General features: G+C 50.5%; 7 protein-coding genes across 8 annotated transcripts; 4 read left to right on the top strand and 3 right to left on the bottom strand.

Annotated features, from left to right (window-relative positions):
- Positions 1 to 3,870: 3,870 nt before the first annotated feature.
- On the top strand, positions 3,871 to 5,498 carry PV10_03993 (uncharacterized protein). The gene has a single exon (XM_016368508.1). The coding sequence runs from the start codon at positions 4,048 to 4,050 to the stop codon at positions 5,488 to 5,490; it is 1,443 nt and encodes a 480-aa protein (XP_016224296.1). The 5' UTR covers positions 3,871 to 4,047; the 3' UTR covers positions 5,491 to 5,498.
- On the bottom strand, positions 5,264 to 7,239 carry PV10_03992. Of its 2 annotated transcripts, XM_016368507.1 has the most exons (4): positions 7,082 to 7,239; positions 6,806 to 7,023; positions 6,698 to 6,749; positions 5,264 to 6,640 (listed from the first exon to the last, which is right to left on the bottom strand). In XM_016368507.1, the coding sequence occupies exons 2-4, from the start codon at positions 6,894 to 6,896 to the stop codon at positions 5,524 to 5,526; spliced, it is 1,260 nt and encodes a 419-aa protein (XP_016224295.1). In that variant the 5' UTR covers positions 6,897 to 7,023; positions 7,082 to 7,239; the 3' UTR covers positions 5,264 to 5,523. The 2 variants fall into 2 exon arrangements, with proteins under 2 accessions (XP_016224295.1, XP_016224294.1); XM_016368506.1 differs by having other exon boundaries at positions 6,806 to 7,239.
- Positions 7,240 to 7,420: 181 nt separating this feature from the next.
- On the bottom strand, positions 7,421 to 9,850 carry PV10_03991 (RuvB-like helicase 2). Its single transcript, XM_016368505.1, has 3 exons — positions 9,635 to 9,850; positions 9,142 to 9,588; positions 7,421 to 9,062 (listed from the first exon to the last, which is right to left on the bottom strand). The coding sequence occupies exons 1-3, from the start codon at positions 9,641 to 9,643 to the stop codon at positions 8,061 to 8,063; spliced, it is 1,458 nt and encodes a 485-aa protein (XP_016224293.1). The 5' UTR covers positions 9,644 to 9,850; the 3' UTR covers positions 7,421 to 8,060.
- Positions 9,851 to 10,433: 583 nt separating this feature from the next.
- Positions 10,434 to 13,721, top strand: PV10_03990 (uncharacterized protein). The gene has a single exon (XM_016368504.1). It carries the CDS (start codon positions 10,663 to 10,665, stop codon positions 13,423 to 13,425), a length of 2,763 nt encoding a protein of 920 aa, XP_016224292.1. The 5' UTR covers positions 10,434 to 10,662; the 3' UTR covers positions 13,426 to 13,721.
- A 310-nt stretch (positions 13,722 to 14,031) lies between these two features.
- On the top strand, positions 14,032 to 16,759 carry PV10_03989 (uncharacterized protein). Its single transcript, XM_016368503.1, has 7 exons — positions 14,032 to 14,383; positions 14,466 to 14,551; positions 14,617 to 15,100; positions 15,157 to 15,269; positions 15,322 to 15,699; positions 15,759 to 15,871; positions 15,949 to 16,759. The coding sequence occupies exons 1-7, from the start codon at positions 14,212 to 14,214 to the stop codon at positions 16,649 to 16,651; spliced, it is 2,049 nt and encodes a 682-aa protein (XP_016224291.1). The 5' UTR covers positions 14,032 to 14,211; the 3' UTR covers positions 16,652 to 16,759.
- Positions 16,760 to 17,242: 483 nt separating this feature from the next.
- On the bottom strand, positions 17,243 to 19,506 carry PV10_03987 (uncharacterized protein). Its single transcript, XM_016368501.1, has one exon. It carries the CDS (start codon positions 19,447 to 19,449, stop codon positions 18,421 to 18,423), a length of 1,029 nt encoding a protein of 342 aa, XP_016224289.1. The 5' UTR covers positions 19,450 to 19,506; the 3' UTR covers positions 17,243 to 18,420.
- Positions 17,368 to 18,328, top strand: PV10_03988 (uncharacterized protein; the record flags this gene model as incomplete). Its single annotated transcript, XM_016368502.1, has 2 exons — positions 17,368 to 18,038; positions 18,091 to 18,328. 2 exons carry the CDS (start codon positions 17,368 to 17,370, stop codon positions 18,314 to 18,316), a joined length of 897 nt encoding a protein of 298 aa, XP_016224290.1. The 3' UTR covers positions 18,317 to 18,328.
- Positions 19,507 to 20,876: the final 1,370 nt, after the last annotated feature.

Below are 20,876 nucleotides of genomic sequence, written 5' to 3'. Positions count from 1 at the left end.
AGATATTTCTTGATAGCTGAACAAATAATTGCCCTTATCTATCTGCCTGCCTAGTTAGGTAACGTTTGGTTCATCGCGGAGGCATCTTGGGCGGGTGGGATTTCTTGGCACTTCGGGGAGCGGGGATTTGTTAAAGCAGCATATATGGAATCCGGGGCAGTTTTCCCGGGACTTTGGAGTAGGAGGAAACGTGACCTCCGTCAGAATACTGAAACACTCTCAACCTCTTGTCTCCTCAGATTGCAAGCCGCATGCCTTGTAGTTCTTGGTCGCCATGTGACCTCTGTTGTTCACGGCATAAATTATGTCGTCCATGACCTCAGAGGATGCCTCGAGCAACACAAGAAAGACCCGTGGTCGATCTGGCTGCTTTATTTGTCGAAGGCGAAGAAAGAAATGTAGCGATCGACACCTATTCCAAGGTGCACAATCTTACGCTGGTTATAGGCGATGAGAATAAACCTGTCTGCCGCAGATGCCAAAAACTGGTGGATGACTGCCAGTGGCAGCCTGCATATAACTTTCGTCTCAAGGCTCTGGACGCGGGGCATCCTTCAACGTTGCAAGCTAAATCTCGCAAGAGAGGCAATCAAAATGGCACAAAGGGATGCTGGCCCCTCCTTCGTAGTGATATAGCGCGTTAATTTCTGAGCGTATCAACAGATAGTTGATGTGTCATTCACTGAAAATGGCTCGAAACGAACTAGACGAAGGACAAACTTGAGGTCCCAGCATGAGTCAGACCATCATAAGGAAACCAACATTGACACACAAATACATGAAGACGTCGGCCCTCCTTCTCCAGTTGACATGGCTAAACTAAGACTCACTCCCATCCAAAGCAATGAGGCGGATTCAGGGCGTCACGTGCGAAGAGACATCTCGACGCCTTTGAACATACTTGAACAAAGATATGTACGTACACAATAGATACAATGGCCAAAATGCCTCGCTGGTGATGGTTCAAGGGTTAACGAACACTATGATATACCACTGTAATATTCCGTACCACCCAGGCACACCTCCGGGTTAGTTCAAACTTCCAATTGTATTGTATAACCATTCATGTCAAACGACCACCGGTTGAGTCAAGTCGACCCTTTCCAAATCGACACCCGCTTCAGGCCAGCTTACAATCTCATCCTAGCATCTCTCTCCTTATCATTATCATTGATCCACTCAAAATCGTCGCCTAGGTATTTCTTGGCCCTTATATCGCCGGAACGAGCATGACCTTCGAACTGTTCTGCACGAGCGGCCCGCCCACACAGACGACCGAGTTCACCACTGGCCTTGGTGGATCGCACTTCCTGGTATGTAGCTGTGCGCAGGAATTTGCCAACCCACAGGCCACCAGTATAGCGACCAGCTTTCCTCGTGGGTAGGACGTGGTTGGTGCCGATGCACTGTGTTCCCAGCAAAATCAGTATCATGTGGAATGACATAACAAGAGGAAAGGGGAGCTGAATAGTTACAACATACCTTGTCGCCATATGAAACGCAAGTCTCCTCTCCGAGGAACAGAGCACCATAATGCTGCATCTTACTGAGAGCCTGTCTGGGGTTCTTGGTCAAGATCTGGACGTGTTCGGAGGCATAGTCGTCTGCCAGGGCAAAGGCTTCATCTAGGGTGTCGGTGACAGCGACGGCGCCAAAGTCCCTCCACGAAGTGCCAGCGAGATCTCTGGTGGTGAGATTCACCAACAGCTTGTCCACCAGCTCGATGCTCTTCTTGGCCACGTCTTCCGAGTTGGTGATGAGGACTGCTGGCGTGTCAGGACCATGCTCGGCCTGGGATAACAGGTCGGTGGCAACGATATAAGGGTCAGCGTGTTCATCTGCAACAATGAGAACTTCGGTCGGGCCTGCGAAAAGATCGATGCCGACTTCTCCAAACAGCTGACGCTTGCCTTCGGCAACAAAGGCATTGCCGGGCCCCGCGAGGAAATCCACGCTGCGGATGGTTTCTGTTCCTACAGCCATGGCGGCAATTGCCTGCACGCCTCCAAGAATGTATATCTCGTCCGCGCCGGCGTAGTGCATGGCGGCAATGGTCGCATATGGCAGCTTTCCCATGATGGGAGGTGTGCATCCGATGACATTGGGTACTCCTGCGACCTTGGCTGTTAGGATGGTCATGTGTGCTGATGCTAGCAGTGGGTAGCGTCCTCCTGGAATATAGGCGCCGACACTCTCAATGGGTTTGTTGGTGTGTCCGAGAAAAACGCCCGGCTGGATCTCAATCTCGATGTCCTTTAGAGCAGCTTTTTGTGCTTCAGCGAATTTGCGTACGTTGGCTTGGACTTCTATGATATCCTTGATGGTCTGTTCGGGCACCTGTTTCAGCGCGTCCTGGACATCACTGGGTGATAACTTGAATGATGTAGGCGACCATTTGTCGAATTTTTCTGAGTATGTTCGTACTGCCGAGTCTCCTTCCTTGCGAATGGTGTCGATGACGTCCTTAACGATGCTGGCGACGTTGTTTGAGGGTTGGTTTGGTGTTGCGGCCTCCTTGGCAGGCTCTTTCAGATATCGCGGTGCCATGGTGAAGCGGATTTGGAGTAAAAAGTACCAGTGTTATCAGTCTAAATTAAATAAATGTCTCTTTAGAACAAAGAGAACATGAATCGCTTATGTATGCGTCGAAATCAAATCACCGTAATCAGGAGAGGATCGGTTTGATGGCCACCGGAAAATGATATTATTTTCTGGGGAATATGACACCAAAGCGACACAAGGATTGCCATGTATCTCCATTATATAACTATCAAGCCTAGAAGTAAGCCCAAGCCTGATGAAAAGTGTCTTCGGATCCGCAACCCCGCGTTTGTAACCCAAGAGAATCGAGATGCATCCATGTCGGAAGCAATATACATCCAATAGCCACTGATCTGGGGATGGAGACAGGGACCGGACCAACGAAAGGCTATATCAAAGATCTTGTGCGATTTCTGTTCAAGTGCCGAGGCAAAATCCCCACGTTGTTACGGACTGACATTCTCCAGACGGGAGATGTCAACACGGAGCTTGAGATCTCCGCGCACGCCGCCGTGCCGCGTCTCCGCTCGATGCCATGCCCATGGAGCCTTGGAGCCTTGGAGCCTTGGAGAGGTACTGGGATGCTCTCCACTGTTGACGTTATCTGGGCGTTTCACAGCGAAGGATTGATCGGACTTGTTACCGGCGCAGCGCGTTGGTGGAATATCCGTGCTGGTGACAGGGCATTCAAATGTCGTCAATCTGAAAACCCGGTGGATGTCCTTATTGAGAAATGCCATGAACAAGAAACCCTTGGGACCCTGGAAGGTCGAGGCCGCGATTATTAAGGCTAATGCATCTAATAAAGGTCGGGGTGGGACTGCTTCAAGTGTTTTATTATTGTCCCATGCTGATGAGAGTTATTTCAAAGTCTCGCTAGGGCTGGATGATATTACAGGGAAAGTGTCAGACAAAAAAGTCCAGAATAGGCCTTGTTCCTGTTTATCCTCTAGCTGTGGCCCATAGACACTGAAAACGGCGTCCAATGTGTTCGTTCTACTACATATCCTATTATAAAACATTGCCATTGTTGATAAGTACAGTGTTGACGGTGACGCGCACCATGAACTTGTCAGCCCATTGTCATGTTGCGCGATAGCCCAATTGTTCCTCAGACACTATTCTATATGAAAGAACTACGAGTTTTCTATGACGGTATGATGTACATGATGGACTAGAAGGTTTATCTTTGCTGGAAGTCGATTCCATAAAGTGCCATTACCCATCAAATGCTTCACTGAACTCCCAATGACGTACTTTGCAGTAATTTATTTCCAACGACGCCGGTGCCATCTCCACTGCATCGACTTCAACATTAAGCCCCTTCATCATCACCTCGTCTCTACAAGGATAGAACGCGTGTTTTCTCTCCTCCATTCCATTTTGGCTCGACGCTGAAGGCCATGCGTCGCAGACTCAAACACTGAATCTACAAAGTACCACCAGAACTCCAGCTGCGCATTCCCAAAATCATCAAAAGCTATAACCCCCTCTCCCTCCTCCAAAATGTCCTCGTATCCCAAATTCACGAAGTCAAACAAGCGGGCGCTTGCCGAATCATACATCCAGCAGAGTCAATCTTCCAATGCTAAGAAACCCCGGTTCGACACACGCAACCCATCTGCTCTGGCGGCGGGCCCCGATGACGCGCTCGATGAAGAAGATGAAGCGGTTCTCGCAGCGGATGTTATCGGCCCACGAGGTCAGCAGGTTCGGCGTGGCGCAGTCAACATTGATGGCTATGACTCAGACTCGGATAATGACAACTTCAATGCGAGAGCTGATGAACGGGCTAGAAAAAGCAAGGCTGAGGAGCAGGCGGCTAAAGCCAAAGCCAAAGCCGAGTCGGACGACGACAACGACATGTTTGCAGATCTAGAGGAGGACTTCAAGGACGGAGAACGCAGTGGAGACGGAGACTCGGACGAAGATGGATTGGCCCCGAGGAAGAAGAAAAAAGCGGTCAGGTTCCTCCAGGCAGACCAGATTGTGGGACAAGTTGAGACTTCCAAGAGCGGAGGCCACGTTTCGGCGGATTTCAGCCTCAGCGCCACGCAACGTGGCAAAGGTAAAGGCCGGGCTGGAGATATTGAGGATCAAGAGGTGGAGAGTAGTAGTGAAAGTGAAGTCGACGATGCAGTGCGCGCAAGTGTCGAAGATCTCGATCCGGAGCTCGGTGCAGGGTCGAAAAAGACGCACGCTCCGAAACTCGATGCCTTCAACATGAAGTCAGAGCTTGAAGAGGGTGGCTTTGACGATCAGGAGAATTACGTCAGGAAAAAGGTGGACCCGGACGCCCAACATGATGTCTGGCTTGAAGGCTTGTCCAAGAAGGAGATGAGAAGGGCAAAGGAGGCAGCTGACCGAAGAGAGATTCAACGCCGGGAGCGTGCCTTGCAGGACGACGCCGTCTCGTCCAGCCAAGTCTTGGCCACGTTGATTCCTTTACTGGAGAAAGGCGAGACCATCCTAGAATCTCTTGCACGTCTAGGCAAACGCAAAGATAAGAAGCCCAAGTGGCAGACAAAAAACAAGAACAAAAGGCAGAATGGCACGACTACACAACACCAGTCTCCGCCCGAAGACGATGTCGCGGACAAGACACGACGACAACAGATTGAAAAAATCACCGAAGCCGCCGATGCCCTCCTCACACGAGGTCAACCCGACATCTACGACTGTGAAAGGGAGTTACTCGTCCGTCAGTACAAGAGAGAAACTGGTGAAGATTGGATTGACGCTACACAGCCCAGCGTTGACGACGACCTCGAACCCACTGAACAGCTCTGGGAATACAGGTGGACCGATGCTCGAGATGGTGGAACCATTAATGGTCCGTATGATGCTAATACCATGCAGCAGTGGAACAGTGCTGGTTACTTTGGTGACGGCGTCGAGTTTCGTAGAAAGAATGTGGGCGACTGGACCAGAGTTGCAGAGTTCGCCTAATTTCAATGTCCCATATTCCGAATAATTGACTTCCTAAGCATGGAATATTCCAGCCTCAATCCGACCTTTGCCGCTCAATGTGGATGCCTTTGTGTGCTGGAATGTCATGACGCGCCAGTTGAGCTCCCTCCTCCAGAAGAGTCCATAGGCAAGATTCTTTTCCCCTGCTTCAGAAGTCAGACTGCCACTTCCTTTCAATCGATTTGCGAGAACACAGGCTCGGAAGCGTGAATGAATCATGGCCATGCCGCAGCACACACATGGTTCATGCGTGAGGTAGACATCAAGTCCACTGCAGAGGTAACCCTCATTTCGAGGTCCAGACTGCTTGCTCGGCATATCCGTACTGGCAACATCGGCGAGAGCCACGTTGCCAATGCCCGCGGTGATGTCTTGCAATACTCCATCGTCATCTTCGTATTGCTGTTCGATCGGAGTCAGAGCCTGACCGGAAGGAGTTTCGGTGCAGGTAGCCAGGAATCTGGTATGGGTTCCAGCCTTGATGCGGCGTCTTAATTCCTTGTTTGCTACCATTGCAATGACCCTCATGAGGGCATGATACTCGGGTCTTCCTTCATGATTTATGGCTTTCAGTTCGTCTCGAGCAGCGTCGTCGACCGTTGCCCAGCGTGCGTCACCAGCGACAGCAACCACGTTGCCAGTCTCAGGATCCACGACAACAGCACCAACAGCTCTTCCATGACCGCCTGCCTTGGCCTCTTCAGCAGCACGAATTGCCAGTTTCATGTACTTGTCAGTGTTGGGAACTTCCAAGGCAGTCCGGATTTTACGCAACTGATTGATGGGTGGAGCATCTTGGAGGACCTGCGCTGCCGGGTTGTAAATGGTGGGCCAGTAACGTTCTGTCCAGAGGCTGGCTTGCTCAGCATTGAGAGGGGCAAATCGTGGGACCACGGCATCAAAGCAACGTGGCAGGCCAATGATGTCAATGTGGGGTTGGAGAGTGGCTTTGATATCGTCCCATGACACGGTGGTGTTGGGTAAGATCAGAAAGGAGGTTTGAAGACCATTGGAGTCGTAGTCACGGCGCCACGCCAAATCAATAGGCAGGTGATTGAGGGTGCAAATGCGTCGAAGATGGCTGAAGGATGGGTGCTTTCCTCCCGATGGGATGATGGGTTTGACGATTCTAGAGGGGATCAGTATGACGATGTTGACGGCATGATTGGGATGAATTGGGACGTACCCTAATGCCTTGCTGGTCAGCTTGGCTGGGATCTCAACCACAAAGGCTTGAACTGGAGAGGTTGTTAGTTGTTAGACTCCGCGAATCCAGATTCAAGAAGAGACTGACTGAAGACTTCTGTAGATCGATTCTCATGGAGAGTCTTCAGAGGCTCGAGAAACGAGGGTTGGTCGATGATAGTGCCATTGTTGGAAGACATTGTGATGCGTGACCCGATGGTACACAAAGGGACGTGAGCAAGGCATCGATGAGGAGGACAAGAAAGATAGAAGAAGATGTTTGTTGAAGAAGGCTGATGGGGTGGAATATCTTCCTAGTGGATGCGCCTTCCTCCTACTCAACCTCAGAGCCTTACAGGGAAGGAGCGAGTGAAATCTGCCTCACCTTGACGCCAGGTAGTCACGTTGCTGGAAAAGGCTTGGATGCTACCGCTTCAATGGCGGTGGCGATGATGCAAACACGGAGATATAGGAGCAAAGACAATATCCACCTACCATCTTCACTCTTTTTCAGGTTTCTGTTGTATGTACAATTGTTGCACCGTTACAAACATTACTACTGTGGAGGTCGACATTAAGGTAGTCCTGCTCCCCTTCGTTTTGCTAGCCTCGCACGTGCCTTGCAAGGTTTTCATGTGACAATGCGTACCCAGGTGGTCTGCCGTAGTGAATACGGTTAAGTGCAGGGGCAGAAGAGTCGTGTGCATACAGGCTATCAAGGCACATTTCAACGAGCAAAGGCATCAGGCACATGTGAACTAACGACGATGGTCATGTACTTGAACATAGATTGGGAGGCATCTACTACATCGTCTGTTTATGGGACAGGACCAAAGCCTGATTTCCCACCCCGAGGCCTGAAAATCTGCAGCAGTCACATCTTGGACATGCTGCAACCATGAAGCATTGTGCTTCTTCACCCTTCATCGAGACTTCAAATTGCGTCATTCACTTGCCCCTGCCGGCTTGGTGAAGCAAAGTTACTGTTGTCCACCTTCTGTAGCCTTCATTCTGTGGTGTGACGAATAAAGTCACATCAGTATGAGCGGCGCTGGAAATGTCTCTAGGCTGACGCTGATCGATCGATCTGAAAAAGAATTACCTGAAATCTGCTGAGGCCTTGGTTGATCTGGCCAGGTTGGAAGACGTCATATGCCAGCATGGCATGCTGAGGGTGACTGCGCCGAAGGTACGTCTGGCACCATTCTGCTTGAGCGACAATGGGCTGCACCTCGGGCAATTAAAGTCGATTTCGTAGCCAGCAGTTTTGGCTTGTTTGCAAGCTGGTTCGAAGGCCATTGAAATGAAGATAGTTTCCCTCAAACTCAAGAGAAACGTTGCTTGATTCATATACTCATGACTTCCTAAGCGGCACTGGTGTCCATAGCATCACCAACGACGCCTGCTCCATTGGTCACACTGGTGCCGTTGGTGCCATTTTCATTGACCGCAAAGCTCACCTCCCCACTATCACTGATGAATTGCTTCTCGAAATCAGTGACTAGTTTGATTGATCGCGCGGGGTCATAAAACAGGCGGTAGCTTCTTTGCACGTCGTCAATACTGACTTCTTTGGCCTTTCGCTTCTGAGACAGCAAAGTCGAAGTGGCGATGATGTTACTCGCATATCTGAGACCTGACTCCTGCCCAATCTTGGCGAGCAGAGCGAGTGCGTCCGGAGAGAGATCGACTTCCTCCTCTTGAGCTCGGATGGCTAGAATCTGAGAGATTTCTTCGGGGGAATAAGGCTGTGTGCTAATGATAACGACACGGTCGAGGAAGTCGAGTGGTAGACCGTGGGGGGAGCGGTATGAGGTTCCGCGGATGCGGGTATGGCCTCGATTACTTGCCATGATGACAATGGGGGCGAGGTCGGCTTCCAATGCACGGTTGATATAACTGTAACATTCGATATCGAGCATGTGGACTTCATCGATGAAAAGAACGCCGGGGATAATGTCGGCCTTACCCTCTTCCTTCCACTCTCCAACCTTTGTATTGATTTGGTCGCGAACCTCGCTCCTGATTTCACCCGTGTCGCCGGAGAACAAGGCGAGGAAGCCTTGGGTTCTAGAGTTGATGACGTCGATTTCATGCAGGCTCACTGTATGAACGACTTCTTTGCGTACCTGTAGTTCGCCTTCGGGGCATTGAACGAACTTGGTGTCGGCGCCCATGGCATCGTAATCTCGTGATCGAGTGTAGGAGCGACCGAGTTTACTGATCTTGCCTGATGATTTGTCAATGGAAATTACGTCGCCAGCCATGACCTTTTCCTTGGTCATGGAGTCGATCATTTTCGTGCCCATGTCGTAGATGGTTTCCATATCGGTAGTCTTGATGGTCAATTTGCCCTGCTTGTTTCCCTGAAGAAGAAGGCGTCAGCATCAATGTTGAATTTTTGATTCGGAAACTCAGCTGAAGGTGAGCCAAAGATGCACATACTCCTGAGACACTGCGGTCGATTTGAATCTCAACAACCTCCCCTTCGATGATTTCGCTTTCCTCTTTGATTCTGACGCCAATGGACTTGCGGAAAGCTTGAGTGAGGGCTTCTGTCTTTGACATTTCAAGTGAAAAGATCTCGGAGGCGGCAAGCATTGTAAAGGGAACGTCGGGGCCCAAGGATTGTGCCATAGCCATGGCAAGGGCGGTTTTCCCAGTACTGGGCGGCCCCGCAACTAGCACAGCTTTGCCAGCGATTTTGCCATCTTTTACCATCTGTAGTATCACCGCCGCAGCTTTCCTAGCTTTTGTCTGACCAATTAGGCCTTGAGACGTGCCCCGGGGCTCGAGGGTGGCCAGGTCAACACCTAGGCCCCGGATATGAGAATGCGCTGCGATCAGATTGAGGCCTCGGACCTCGCGGCTATCGGAGACAGTAGTGATGGCCTACAATGTGTCAGCGTGGTCATCATACGAGACATTGAAGCCATACTGCAGCCATGTTTGGCGATTATTGCGAATGAGGGTGGCGAGAGAGTGTTGGCGCGTGGTGGGCGCAAATCATGCGCAAGGATCGAGTCGGGACTTTTTATAGCCAGGAGAATATGCAAAAGGTGACAAGCGAAAAGGTTAGAGTGAGAAAATGAAGGAATTGAGGTGTTGAAAACAAAGGGTGGACGTGTGAAGAATGATTGAAGTGGTCGAGATGGATTCCGCAGAGAACCAAAACCTCAGAAATGAAATTCGATTCTTGCACAGAAGTCGCGTTCGCGGATTTTTGAGAAGCAGGAACCAACCACATCGCATGGGAGGTAGGAGCGTACAGAGTACTCCGTAGGAGGACAGGACAAGCACGACAAGGTATCTTTGTGGAGAGTTCTAGGGCAGACAGCGCCTATTGGACGCTAAGCACGGGCAATCATGATCCCCGGAAGCTCGCCTCATCACCCAACCATTGGCCTAATTCATTACTCCGTAAGGCAGTTACTGAGCCAAGCAGAAGGCTGAGGTGTTCCCACTAGAGGTGTGGGCTAACAAAACACCTGAGGGCCAAGGGCCGAGGGGGTTTGTTCAAAGGAGCATTCTAGGCAGTTGAAACGCCTAAAGAACCAAGTGCGGGGCATAGAATCATCACTATCAGACGAACAATAGCGGCCATTCCCACATGCATTTGCTGTACTTCAGGTAACGACGGCCTTCTAGGAATAGATCAGTCAAGTGGAACTTGATGTTGTTTATCGTCCATCACCCCTACACCGCAAAAGGACAGTCGGTAACCATTTCAGAGTGACCATCACACCAACAAATATCCCCACCATCCTCTTCTTCTACAGATCCTATCTTGACGACTCCTACCCTACATCACCCCTGTCTTCCCTCTGTACGAGGTGAATTGTTGCATTTCCCAAAACAAAAGCCCGGCCAGGCTACACAACCTTCTGCCACCTCCCCAATGAACGCCCTCGCCCACATCGTCTGTGCAGCCTCGTACGTCCATGCGCAAATCTTGACGCCACAGCCATGTCGTCTGCTGATCCACGGCTGAACCGTCGAGGTCAAACTCAACAGGCCATTTCCAAGTCGCAGCCATCCACAGCTCACCCACAACAGCCCCTAACCGTCGCCCCCAGCTCCGATGTCGTATTGTCCCCCAGTCCCATCACCGGCATCTTGGTCACCTTGATCAACAACACAGTCGACGAATGCTTCGCCCGCAAGAGACGCGACTTCCTCGTCGAACAGTCCAAAATTGCCTCGGCTGGCCTTGATCATGCCCAGAAAAAGTATGGATCTCACTTTCCTCTCGCTAAGGAGCAGGCGGAGGAAAAGTCCAGAGAGGCCGAAAATGCCCGCGACGTTGCAGAGAACACATACCGTGACCAGGTCAAGACCAAAGAGGCTGCCATTCAAGATCTCCGCACTATTATTCACACCTCAATAAATGCGATCCAACATGCGAATCAAGCTCGACAACAAGAAGATTCCAATACTCTTAGCCACCAAGTTCAAGAACTACGCCAAAAACATGAAACGCTCGAGATAGAACATAAAAGACTTCGTGACTTTAGCAACCAACAGGAGACCCAGGTCAAGGCACTTGAGATGGAGGTGAAATCTCTCCAGGCGTCCCAGAGACCGACTCCAGTACCAACAACGGATCCAGATCTCCTGACCAAAATTGCCCATATTGAGGATACACTCGAGCGGCTGGGTGAGAATGTCAGCCAGTGGGAGAATGTGAAGAAAGCGCTTAACCTTAAGATGACGAATCTTGAGGAGTTGAGCAAAACCTCCGACGCTGCCATTTCTCAAACCAAGGAAAGCCTCCGGTCATTGGCCACCAAAGATGACCTCCAAACACAAGCTAAGAAGATTGCTCTCTTTGAGGCCTTCCAAAGCGTGACCATCGCAAGACTTGACAAAGTCGAAACAGCCGAGCCCGTTGCACCTGCCAGTGACTCGGAGTCTAGGGCACTAGAGATTGAAACGGTCAAGTCGGAATTGACCGAGAAGTGCGAATCTTCACTACTACGCCATAGAGAGCACGTGGAAGGTCAATTGTCTAAAATAGTCCAGCGGCATGAACACCAAGACAAGAGAATCTCCTTTGCCGACGCACGTTCTCGAGAGCTTGCCGAGATAGTTTCGAGCCTTAGTCAGACATCACTGGATGATCGCCGCAAGCTTTCAGATGCTCAAGCACACATCAGTGCGCTCATGACTAAGCGACAATCCGATACCACGTTTAAGGAACGTGTGACGGAGCAGGAAAAGGAGATCAAGAGACTGGTTCAACAGCTCCAAAAGGTTGACACTGACCTGAACAAAACACTGAGTTCATGGTGGGCAGAGTTCACTAAGACGGTCCCGAAAATCGAGCCCTTTGAGGCAATGCAGGCACGCATTTTGTCTCTGGAGGGCTCCATGGAGCAGCTGAGCGCCATCCAGAAGCAATTGGCCAAGCTGGAGCACGGCCTACGGGAGTTTGGCAACTCACAAGCAGCGAGCACGGCGGCTCTAGCAAGCCACGCCAGCATCCCAGATCCCCGCACGCGTCAACAACTCATCGATGAGACAATACAGTCAGCTTCCGGCCAAGCGTCTGCAGAAAACCAAATGGACAAGATCTCATCCCGGCTTGACTCGCTGAGAGCTGCATTGACCAACCAGAAGGAGCAGCTTGATCAAGTTGATCGAGTTGCTAGTGCTGCAGTAAGGGCCGGGCTCTCAAACGAGGAGCGTAGAATGCTTGAAAGTACCAAGGGTATTGACCAAAGAATGGAGAAGCTCGAGCATGTCCAGCAATCCCAAGCAATCCGGTTTGATAATTTGACGACCGAGTCACTGATGCGCCGTATGGTAGGATACCTCCAGCCTGTTCTCCCCAAATTCGAGCTGGGCCTAAAGGAAATGGACACCATAGCAGGCCAATTCAAATCCTTAGAGCAGAAATTTGTCGACATCAAAGACTCGCATCAGGAAGCAAATACCAGATATGATGGTGTGGCAGAGCAATGCAAGGCTATCAAGTCTGGCCTCGATGAGGTCCAGCAAAAAGTCGAGCGAGTCGCAAATGGTCAGCTTCAGAAGGATGAGAAATTGGACCAACTCGACAAAGCAATAGGCGAACACGAGACGGCAGCCAAAAAAGCACACGATGATCTGGCCAAAAGATTTTCAGAGACTCGGGATGAAGTTGTCGAGAATCTTCGCGGATTGACAAAAAGCCAGGAAGCGCAGAGGTCAGCCATCTCTGGCCTTGAGGTGACGGTCAAGGCGCTCTCGGTCTCTGCAAAGGCGGCGACTAAAAATGGGACAGCGCCGTCGTCTCAGAGTATCAGTTCTCCATCACAGCCATCGTCTCGGCGAAGCACGCCACTCTCCAATTCTAGCAACAACTGGCCACGAAAATCCAAAATAAAAACCCCCCGAAAGGCTGCCGGACGGAGGGTCATAATAAGTAGTGACGAGTCTGAGTCTGAGTCTGAGTCTGAGTCTGAGTCTGAAACCCACGAAGAGGAACAAGAAAATGATGACGACGAGGCAGATAACGCAGAAAATTATTGGGATGACGATCATATTGGACGAATGATCCAACGCCGAAGTCCACTGCGAGTGCCCCAAAAGATCAATCCCCTGCCGGATACCAAACTTCGCAAGACGCTGGCGAGTGGGAGCTCCGACAAATGGATGTCCACTAAAATACCTGGACCTAAGCGTAAGAGGCCGGAGACGGTGGTTCAAGAGGAATCGAGATCGCCGGCAAGACGGCGTCGGAAATGAGTTCTAGGCCAAGGTGAGCAAGGGCACGGGAAAATGGATATGCAAAGACATGGTATTATGATTTTGAGTGATGGACCCGGACCATCGGTGTGCTGAGCTCACTTATGCGATTGTGAACTTCAAAGGACTATAGTCATCAACAGCGACAGCGATGGAGCTCGGCGTCAATATGGTCTGTGAGGATTGCTTGGTCTTTGCTTTGGGACATTGATCTGAGGTACAACGATGGCGGTGGCGAGTATGGTTAGAGTATGTCTCGTTCTGCCCTTCTAGCTTTCACGAGATACCCATGAATGAATGCATCTTATTCTCTCGATTACAATAGGCATTCACTAGCAAATGGAGAAGATGAGGCCTTGCAGAGAATGGCTTAAGGTTGGATATATACGACGTTCCATCCTTACTCCGTATTCATGATAAACCAATACCAAGCCGGATGACAAAGACATTAAGTTTTGATGGTATCTACTTCAGGTTAGCGAATAATTGGCACTCCAATCAGAAGCTCACACAAAGCGGGTCATTGTAATCAATCCACATGTTTAATTTAGCCTCTCAGGCGCCCAATCCTCCTCCGTCTTCACCAACTTCAAAATCCTCCGGCGTCGCTTTCATCTGGAGTTTTGGTGGATTTATTCTGTATGCCTTCTCGTGACTTTAGCCAGGCGTTGGTCTATCCCTGGTACGCGTGAGATCTGCAACATCATCAGATCTAAGTGATATCTTCTTTAGACGGATCCAAGTATCTGACACCGCAAGATCTCAAGTGACCCACCGCCAGCCGGGATGACCTCGTCCCCCGAGACAGATCCCAAGGCTACGAGCGGGACCACGACACCCAGCAGTCATCAACATGCTCATCATCATTTCCATCACCCGCATGTCAGACGATTGACTCAATTCGTTCATCCGCACAATGGCAAGACGGTCCATGTCTGCCATTCACCGGAACACGCTGGTAAGGCTATCAAAAATAACCCCGGGGTCCATCCTTTCTGGTTGACTCGCTCAAGGATATACCCACTGACAGTGTGGCATAGAAGAGAAGAAGCGAGAGCTATTGGAGCAGGAAAAGGGACTCACCGAGTTCGACATTGTCTTGCAGGGCTCTCCTGATCATGTAGAGGTGAGCATTTGTGGTCCCAATGAGCCCCAGCCTGTCGTGGAAATTCACTCACCATCTTGGTTTAGGCTGTCAAACAACTCCATATGCACCATGAAAAGCGCAGAGATGACCTCAAGGAACGTCATGGCGACATCTATTCCGACATTGAAAATGTCAAGTCAGAGCTCGATTCCTTGTCTGCCGAACTCCATCACCTCACCACCCACGCTGTGTCTCTGGATGCATCTTTTGACCGATATGGCTATTCAGCTCATCTAAGAACCAAGGATGAAGACTCAGAGGTTTCGTCACTGCATAGCGACCATCCCTCTGCGAGCGAAAAACACGCTGATCGCTCCCTCGAAGCATTAAAGTTCATTCGTCGCCCCGTTGTACGGCAGTATTTCCACAAAGGTCTCCTATGGAGGTCCTCCAAAGCCGGCGAGGTCGCGTCCTTTGAATTATTTGTCGACCTCGTCTACGTCGGTGTGATCGACATTGTCGGTGAAACGGCCGTCGAACATCCTGGTGGACTTGCCCTATTGCAATTTGTTATTGTTTTCTCTATTGGTAAGGGTCCCCTGCCCGTTCATGTGGCGTGTCGATGGTTCTGATGTATGTTCCAGCTTGGAAGATCTGGTCGGATTTGACCATGGTCATTAACCATTTTGAGATTGACGATATCGCGCACCGGCTGGTTGTTGTGTTCTACCTCGTCTGTCTGTTTGGGTTTACTACCGTGAGTAGAGGCATTGGGTTATCAGTACAAAAGTCTCATGTGTGTCTACCAGAACATTGCCTACGCATTCGAATCTACTTACACGTCATTAATCGCCTTCTACATCACCAATCGTATGTTTGGGGGTATCTGGTATCTACTCGTGGCCATAGCGTTACCTAACATCCGAGGACCGATGATTGGCATGTCGATCCAGATCTTTTTATCGGTCGCGATATGGATTGCCAGTATTCACGTGGAATGGCCGAATCAATTGGCGCCGATCTTCATTGCTTTGATATTGGACCTGTTTGGAGGTATTTTCTTGGTCTATCTCTTTCGCCAAGTTACCACCAAGGTCCATTTCAAAAGCATCGCTCGCTGGTTCGATTTCATGCCGGCCATCAACATCGAACATCGTGTTGATAGAAGCAATGCTTTTACTTCACTGGTAAGAATGAAGGGTACAGAAGCAGAATTAGAGGTCATTCTAACCATTAAACCTTCTAGGTCTTTGGCTATTCGATTCTCACCATCCTATTCCAATCGAGCGCCTCGTTCGGCATCAATTCCTTCTTTGGCAAAGGTGCTCTTGGTCTGATCCAAGCATTTACCTTTAATTGGTACGAGCAAATCTCCTTCCGCTTAGGATCAAACCTCCACAATGATCCAAATCATGCCCGTCCTAACACTGCAATAGGATCTACTTTGAGATCGACAACAGCAATATACACGTGCACGCGATCCGGCGACATTGGTTCAGCAGTTCGGTGTGGGTCTCGGCGCATCTACCGTTCATCATGGGATACATACTTGCGGCATCGACATTGTCGCAACTAGTGCTTGCTCACGACACTGCAGATGCAGATGAGCACGACCTAGGCCACCACTATGAGGAGCGGTCGGTAGGAGAGATCCCCGTGGCGCTTCGGTGGTTTTACTGCGGAGGATTGGGCACCGCGTTGATTTGCATGTCTATCATCTCGTTCACGCACATCCACAAACGACTGGCACGATCACGGTTGAGGAAACGCCCTCGTCTGGTCATCCGCCTCGGCGTCGCTGTTATCATCATCTGCTTGCCCATCGCCCGCTCGCTTACGTCGTTGGAACTCATCGCCATAACCACCTGTCTGGTCGCCTTCGTCCTGATGCTCGACTTGTTTGGCAATTCCTGCCAGGGTGACCGTTTTTGGACGGGTGGCTGGTGTGACGGGGAAAAGAAAAAGTGCAACTACACGGCAAACATCAAGTTGGGCCGTCGTCGGAGAAAGGAGTTGGAAAAGGCCTTGATCCAAGGTCAGAAATTGTCCATTGCTGACTTGATGAAGAGACATTCTAGCATGAGTAGTTTAGAGAGTGCGCCTAGTCGGGATGAGGAGTGGCAGGGTGGACATTATTAGGGGTTAGTTGTGTTCTTTCTCGTGTAGAACAGGTCTATTGAAAGCAGAGCGAAAGGGCAATCCTCAAAGGGTTTGGATCTCCTGGGTATTGATTGGGACATGTATGACTGAGTGTTCAATTGGAATCTTGTTTTATAATCCTTATCTTGTGTTGATTTTGACTTTGCCGTAACTCCTGATGAGGGACATCCTTCACACGCGAAGCTGGTCCATCCCCTCGTATTCCTCGATCTCCAAGTGGGCACTCGTCGCCATTCCCGATTAGGCATTGGAATCCCTACACCTATCAAAAACCAGGTCACCGCGGATGGCATGGTGCACACCTGCTGCTGCTACCTCGTTCGAAAGTGGCTTATCGGATAAACCTTTGTTCTCGATCGTGGTGGGTTTCTCTAAAGAGATGAGGGGGTGAAGAGAGGGGGCGTGGGAGATGGCTCCGTCGACCACCGAGGATCAGTAGCATAATGGACTATTGAAATAAGAACGGATGGGAAGAACGGTTTACATAGAGTTTATCTTGACCACAGATGGACTACTTAACGTGGTTCGACTTCGACATTTGCCCTTTTGAATATCAAGTTCTCATAATCCGTGCAGCGACGTATCAACCTATCTTGTATTAGTCTTGGTCAATCCTTGAATATCAAAGTATTGGTTGGTTCACTAGTTAGTCGTTTGCCTCCTCGTGAATCCCAGGTACCTTTCAACTCTTCACCATGACGTCGCCGCCACGCGACACGACCAGGGGTTTAGTGCGAGTGTCAGCGACAGACCCGACAACGACAGCAGAGAAAGTGATTTCCATTCTCAAAGACGACGGAGCCGTCGTTATCAGGCACTTGATCCCCTCAGCGGCTGCACACCAGATCCACTTGGACCTCAAACCACACTTTACCAGCGATGCTGGGGATCAATCCGGCTTCTTTCCAAGCACGACACGACGGGCCACTGGACTGCTGTCAATCTCGCCGGGCTGTGTGGACCTGGCTTTACATCCGCTGTTCAATGCAGTGGCGGAGCATTTTCTCACCGATACATTCACGTATTTTGTGGGCCAGACTAAGCATACGTCGGTATCCAAGCCCCAGATTTCCAGCACGGTAGCGTTCCAAGTCAACCCCGGCGGTAAGCAGCAAGGTCTGCATCGTGATGAAATCGATTATCATATTCGCCATGGCCTCGATCGGCCCATGCTAATCGGGTGTGTCACGGCTGTGACCAAGACGACCAAGGAGAACGGCGCCACTATTGTGATTCCAGGAAGTCATCGCTGGGATGATGAGAGAGTGCCTCTGGACGAGGAGGCCGTGCCTGCCGAGCTTGAGCCAGGTGATGCCTGTCTATTCCTCGGCGGTACGTACCATGCCGGCGGTGGCAATGTGACTACGTAAGTTTGGGGCACCTTGAAAGAATGGCTCAGAAAAACTGACATGAGGCAGGGACCAAGCCCGTGAGACAGTGGGGATATTCCTCTGCAAAGGCATGTACCGGCAAGTGGAGAACCAGTATTTCATGGTTCCCCCAGAAAAGGCGAAAGAATTGCCAGTCAAAGCTCAACGATTGTTGGGATACGGCATGTCTCCGCCATTCTGTGGGTTTGTCCAGTATAAAGACCCCATGCAGCTGTTCTTTGGAGTGGTGGATGAGGAGACAGTGGTGCTGTAATGGAGGAGGAATTGATTTGAGGTTGGCCATCTGTGCTGGCAAAGGACGGATTGGGTTTGAAAATATCGCCAGTCAGAGTGAATGATGGTCCCAGTCCAGCCCAATCAAGATTGGTCCCCATATTTTCTGAGCAGACCCTTCAAGATACTCATAGCACCGCTTCTATATCCACCACCAAATATAGCCCAATGATTTAAATGGTGATACGACTCGTAGAGGCTGACACGATCGTTGTATTCAGACACAGGCTCTGTCTTTGGAACGATATCGTGGTAATGAGACCAGAACTGGGATCCAAAGCCACCAAACATGTTCATGATCCCAAAGTCATATTCGTTATGACCATAGCAAGCACTGGGGTCAAAGACAACGTCTTCAATGGCGTCACCCTGCCCTTGCTGATCCCTACCGAGAAAGATTCCTTTCCCTTTGTTGCCCGACCACAGATCGCCATGGACCACGACGGGGATTATGCCGTCTTTACCACCGAGATGACCATCGCCCAAGAGCCTGGGAACGACTTCGTCGACAGTGCGTTGGACGACGGTCCGCAACTCAGGGTCACTTCCATTAGATTTTTCGCCCCTTTCCAGGATCATAAGAAGACGGCGATTCGCGAAAAAGTCTGCCCACGAAGAGGTGAAAGTGTTGTCTTGGGGGGTATCGCCGCAACAGGTGGTGACGGGGAAACCGAATTGTGGCCTGTCGAAACCTTGTGGAATCGGGGCTGGCGACGAATGTAACTTGGCCAATTTCTGCGCCAGCGATAGACCACTTCCACTTGAGCTTCCCGTGGCCCTGGACCTGCCAATGCCACCACCCAGCTCGAGGAATTCTGTCGCCAGGAAAAAAGTGCCTCGAGACCCTTTGGCAGGGGACACCTCACCCCACCCCAAGGCCTTGGGGGCTAAACTGGGAACTGCGTCGTGAATGGCATTAAGTGAAGCATGCTCCCCCTGGAACATGACGGCAGCCCCAGATGATGAGGACGTCTTGACAAAGATTGTGTTGTTTGGGGTAGTGATGCGGAAAGTGCTGGCGAAGCCAGATCCACCATGAGAGGTGATGGTGGCGGATTTAGCATCGAGGGACAGGGCGCGCAGAATAGTGGTAGGATCAACTTGGGAGGGCATTTCTGGGGTATTTACGGATGGACAGATGTACGAGGTAGTTATAGAACAAAGATCTAGTCCATATAGAGGTAGGGGGAGAAGGATTACAGTGTTTACTTACCTATGGATAGTATGGAGTTCTGTGACGACCAAGCCTTTCACGTGACATATGTTGATGTAGGGAATTGCAGTTGTGATCTCTAAGCCCGCTCAATTGAGAAAAGCGAAGTACGCGAGCCAGAAGCGCAGGTTTGGACGCGAACATGAGGAAAAGATCCAAGTCTGCCTTGCCTTCTTGTTGAAACATCATGTGACCTGGTTCGTCTCCGGTGCATCCGCATTTGATTGATGAGCATAAGTCACGCAGATTGTCCAAATTGCAGTATGGCGACTTCAGTGTTCTTATCAGGGGTGCACAGTCCTGATCTGGACCCCTACTGCTATTATCCAAGTACGGAGTATGCATTCGGCGTTGATTAGTCTTGCTTACCGGCTGATAAATGTACTGTACATAATTATGTAGTAAAGCCCTGAGAGGGAAATTATTTGACATGATGTTTGACCGACGGCGCGTGAGCGAGCCGTGCCAGCAGACAAAAGGACAAGGGTAATCATCATGTGCTGGGTGGAACCGCCAATTGACGATCAATATGCCAGAAACTTGAGACTGCTGCAGGAACCCCTGTTGAACGGTAGCAAATGGCTCGCCTGGGACAAATTACGCGTGACACTGGCGAGCCTCAGCTCATGAACTCGACACTGTACAACGTATCATGAGCCGCTGACCAGTGCATAGTGACTACGGCCCACGAAGCCTCAGCACAAGCCAGGGCGCCGCCCTGATCAATCGCAGTCCCGAGTCATTATGGTCGTGCAAGGAAAGACCAGATCCAGTACGCGTAGACGTGTTATTAATAGCGAATTCCAAGCACGTACGGAGTAATATGACCCGCCGGTCTCTGCTGTCACTATGCTTGGCATCGCGACAGATTGTACCTCTTCATTTTTGAAAATTGAAATTTCTTGACGTTGGTCCTCGATACTTGTAGTTATTATTATATGCGTCGTCAAAGCAAGGCTGCACCCTGCATCAACGCCATCCATGATGGATGTCGACATGGGAGAAAGTTTCGGAGCAACGAGTTAAGGTGAAGGAACCGCAGACGCGCCGAGACATAAAAATACGGGGCAGTGGAGGAAGTGGGTGTGCAATGCCTGTCGTGATGACATCAGCCAAGAGTCAGCAAGCCTCAGGCGACACTGTGGAACACGTGTCCTTGTCTTGTCCTTCTTGTCCAGTCTTTGTCCCTTCTTGGCCAAGCGTTTCAGCCTGGCGAACGCGAACCTGGCGAACCTGGCGAATCTGGCGAACCTGTGTTTTCTTCTCTTCGTCTCCTTGTCTCTTGTCTCCTGGCCTCTCGTAAGACTAGTCAATAGCTAACACACCG

The sequence above is a fragment of the Exophiala mesophila genome (genome assembly GCF_000836275.1).
Source record: "Exophiala mesophila strain CBS 40295 unplaced genomic scaffold supercont1.3, whole genome shotgun sequence".
Taxonomy (NCBI): Eukaryota; Fungi; Ascomycota; class Eurotiomycetes; order Chaetothyriales; family Herpotrichiellaceae; genus Exophiala; species Exophiala mesophila.
The sequence above is the reverse complement of the archived record's forward strand: the minus strand, read 5'-3'. Positions and strand labels throughout refer to the sequence as shown.